The 4267-nt window shown below is 61.3% G+C and overlaps 1 protein-coding gene across 1 annotated transcript in view; it reads right to left on the reverse strand.

Annotated features, from left to right (window-relative positions):
- Nucleotides 1-1088, reverse strand: part of EFNB1 (ephrin B1) — a 12689-nt gene extending 11601 nt beyond the window's left edge. The window contains exon 1 of the mRNA XM_011371463.2: nt 171-1088. Coding sequence (XP_011369765.1) covers nt 171-298 — 128 coding nt within the window. The 5' untranslated portion in view covers nt 299-1088. The remainder of the gene's footprint in view (nt 1-170) is intronic.
- Nucleotides 1089-4267: the final 3179 nt, after the last annotated feature.

The raw sequence follows: 4267 nt of genomic DNA on the forward strand, positions 1-4267 counted from the left end.
CCCCGCCCGCCCGCCCGCCCGCCCGCAGGAAGACACACTCGAGAAAGCCAGGGACAAAATGGGGCGCCGCTCCTCTCGCGAACACCTCCCCGCTCGCGCTCGGGGGCGCGCGGCCTCACCCCGGAGTCCCTCCCACTACCCCCAGGGACCTGAGCAGATAAGTTACTCACTTGGGGTTGAGGGAGCTCCAGGACACAGGCTCCAGGTTCTTGGCCAGCGGCGTGGCAAGCCGGCACAGCGCCAACACGACCATCGCCACAAGCCACTTGCCGAGCCAACGCTGCCCAGGCCGGGCCATCTTCCCGGGAGCAGGCTGCAGTTCGGGATCCCCTGGCGCCTCCTCAGCAAAGATCGCCTCGTCTTCCCGTGCCGCGCTGCGCTCCGACCGCTCAGGCGCCCATCCTCCGCGGCCGCCGGCCTTGAAGTGCTTCCCAACCGCCGGCTTCGGTGTCGCTCTTCTCCTCCCGGCCGGCCAGGAGGACTCACTGGGCAGCCGTCCCCAACCCGGGCATGGGCTGAGGCCTCCGAGGGCTCGCTCTCCTGGCCTCTCCGCCGCAGCAGACGCGACGGGGGCTCTGCGCCCCCGGGTGCTCCTGCCTGATTCCGCTATGCTCCCCGAGGCTAGTGGGGACTGCGCGCCCTTTCCCGGACGGGGTCTCACCGCTGGGGGCACAGTGGCCGCCCCGACGCCTCGACCGTCCCGGGATTTGCGCCCCTCGGAAGAAGTGGGAGTCTCCCTACAGCCCGAGCGCGGTCCTGGGGCTCCCGCCTGGGTCGCCCTGGCACGGGTTCCGTTCCTCCAGGCCACACTGGGACTCCAGGCTGCGCGCCCCCCGACAGCTTCCACTTCAGCGCGCGCCCCGCTCGATGCAGTTACAAAAGCGAGGAGATGCGGCCGAATGAGCCAGTCCCATCAGTTTGTGTCTCTGAAGCCTCGGCCGGGTGGCCCGGCAGTCGTGTCCCCAAGTCCTAGCTCCCCGGCTATTGCGCCCGAAGGTCTGCGGCCAGTGCGAGCTCACACACCTCCCACTGCTGTCCAGCGCGCATAGACTCCCTCCGCGGCCGCTGAGCTGTCTACTCCCCTGCTCAGGCGAACGCAAGGCCAACCCTGCTGCTTTTAGCCAATAGCAAGCTCTGTCACGGGGTCCTTGCCCCGTACCACGCCCCCAGAACAGGAAAGAGGCGGAGCTTCAGGGAGCTCTTAAGGACGCCGCGCTCTCGATGGCACCAATCTCAGTGTGCGGCTCGTGCGGTTAGGGGTGGGTCCCGCCTAGTCCCGTTCCCAGAGCGCTCACCCCGTGGGAAGTTGGCGCTACGGTCGTTGTCGGCCTCCCCTCCTCCTCACGCGCCGGGTCAATGCTCCGGCCCACCGACCTGGGCCACACAGGCCCTGTCACAAGTATCTCGGGAAAGTAGGACTTCCATCGTCTCTTTACACACACGGGCCCTGAAGTCCTGCTCTGTGCTCAGCTCTGTGGCACAGATAGCCTGCTCGCTCCCGGGCCCGTCTCACGTACCGGTCTGGCGGCCTTTCCTCCTTCCGCCTTCGCAACGTAGTGTCCGCTTGCACATGGACCCGGAGCCCTGAACACACAAACGGATAGCGGTGGATGGTGGAGACTCAGAGGGGTTAAGTACGGTATCGGTGGTGGGGGTGGGAGAGTTGAGGTTTTCGGCCCTAGGGAACAAGCCCTCGGAATTTCACATTTGGGGGGAGAGACTTGTGGGACCCCCAGGAGCCCAGATTAAGAGTTCTTGTCCTGTCCGAAGGCGCAGGCAAGGCCTCGGGACAGGCCAGCGGGGAGGAGAGGACACCTCGAGGGCAAAGAGTTGAAAAGGCGCAGGGCAGGCGCCTTTTGTAAAAACTAAAGCAGGCGCCCCAGCCCGGAGACACCGGACTCCGGCCCCTCCCGACCTCGCCATCTGGGTCTTTGTCTCCCAGCCCTGGCCCATTCTCCCCGCCCTTCCTCGCTTCCTTGCTTATAACTTTGGCTCCATCCCATATCTCAGACCCTCCCGGTCCGACCCGCTCTCCCTGGTCGGACCCCAACAGATGCACCCACGTGCTAATGTCTCCCCCTACCGTTCTTTTGTGGCGCTGCGGGCGCCTGGCACGAACGGTGCTCTCACTGAACAGGAGCGTGGCACACGCAAGCCTGGCACACGCGCTCGAACACAAGACCCGGGACAGGCATGGTGGCCTTGGCAAGAACCGCGGCCCAGTATGGGGAGGATGGGAAAGCACGGGAGGAAGATCTGGGTTTGGGGTTGGCTTTGGGGCCTGCCGAGAATATAAAGTCTCCTTGCTGTTTCTTCTCGGAGATAATTCAGCGAGGAACGTCCCTCAGTTGCTCTCCCATTTGTGCGCTTTCCTGCCTTTATCGCGCTCAAGTAGGAGGTGGAGCTGCCGAGTGTCTCACTGGATTCTCCGATGGCCTCTTTGGCTGCAGAGTGGATCTCTAATTGCGGGAAAATAAAAAAGAAGAAGCCGGACCCCTCCTATTTTCAGAGACAGGGCCCCCAGAGGGAGAGGGGTCTGGGTGGAGTCTCTCGGCTCCCAGCTGGACCCCTTCTGGAGGTGTGAGAAAGAAGAGACGAGAACAAGGTGCAGAGATACCAATACCGCAGCTTGGAGACTCGGATACCCGGATGCGGGGCAGGATATCCACACCTGAGCAGAAAGCAACTTGCCACTTACTGGGCGCACACTCTGTGCCAAGAACTGTTAGATGCATTTCCTTTCGCAACCCTTTGAGATTAGTTCCACTGTCTCCATTTTTATGTAAGGGGGAAACTAAGGCTCAGGGAGGAGACACGACTCATCTGAGGTCACCCAGCTGATCAGTGGTAGAAGCGGGATTTGATCCTCGGGGTTATGTGTCTCCAAAGCCACGCCCATCCCCCCTCCACCATACTGACTTGCCACATTCTCAGCCCCTTCTGGCTTCCTTACTGACTTGATTCGTTCCTGGTTTAAAAGCCGGTTCGTGCTTGGAAAGCAGCGGCCTCCGCATGAACACGACCCGACTCATCACTGACAGTCCTCCAAGAGGTTGCCAGGCCTGGGAAAGAGAATCTGTGTTCCCGGCCACATCCTCAAATGCCTGGCTAAAATCACCTCCGCCAACCCCAGAACCAGTCTCGCATTCCACCATCGACCTGCCCAGTGCCCCTCGGGAGGCAAGCTCCAGACCAGGTGGAAGATGGGGGAACGAGGCTATGCTTCTAGGCTGGGGAAAGCTGGGAAGAGAAGCAATTCCTGAGTGTGCCAACACCTAATCTTCGGTGGGGTGGGCAGCAGAGGAAATAGACGAGAACCCCACGTCTCAGCCTGCTGCACACACTGCCTCGACCTGTCTGCCCCAGCGACAGGGGTCTCAGTAGCAGGACTGGGACACCTCTCTGCCATAGCCAGGTCTGCTCACTCTGGGCCCCCACCTCCTGCCCACCCTAGCAGGGCCTCAGATGTAGTGATGCATGCCCCTGAGCCAGGGGCAAGGGAGCCGGAGAGGAAGCCAGGGCCTGTGGGGGAGGGGGGGTCCTCTCATATCCAAGCTCTCAGGTTGCGAGTCCACTCATGCTTCCTGGGTCTGCCCTGGTGATCCGCAGAGGAGGCGCAGCAAGCCCTGCCTTCAAGGAGCTCCAAGCAGACAAAAAATCAGTATGTGGGGGCCTCCTGCACCCAGGGTACAGAAGACGAACAGGCCTGTGCAGGAGGCCTCGGGCATCGCACAGCGAGCTCAGCTCCCCACAGCCACGGGAGGCGGGGGGTACAAACTTCTGAGCCACAGATTTCACTGCTTCTCAGCTGTGTCTCCTTAAGCAAGTCGCTTTACCTCTGTGTGCTTCAGCTAACTCGCCTGTAACCTGGAGACCACGGCTCCTTCACAGAGCCCCCGTAAGGAGTCAATGAGATAATGCACATAAAGGGTTTAGCATCATGCCTGGCCTGCCGTGGTACTTACTAAATGGAAACTATTATTCCTCGACAGGGCCTCCCGCCGAGACACCCTCATTCCTGGGCATACCCGTTCTCACCCGTTCACACGCACAGTTTTCAGCCACTCTGGTGGTCCCACATACGTACATAGTCACACAAAGGTTCTCGGTCTTTCTCACCCACCCACTCATGCAGCGCCAGGTGGCAAGCCTGGTTCCCGTCCTCGTGGAACATAGAATCTAACCCGCATGTTTTCCTGTGTCACTGTCACGTACTCAGGCATGAACATACACCCTCTCGATTTCTGGGCCCTTGTCCTTGACCTCC

Source organism: Pteropus vampyrus, unplaced genomic scaffold (genome assembly GCF_000151845.1).
Source record: "Pteropus vampyrus isolate Shadow unplaced genomic scaffold, Pvam_2.0 Scaffold191, whole genome shotgun sequence".
Taxonomy (NCBI): Eukaryota; Metazoa; Chordata; class Mammalia; order Chiroptera; family Pteropodidae; genus Pteropus; species Pteropus vampyrus.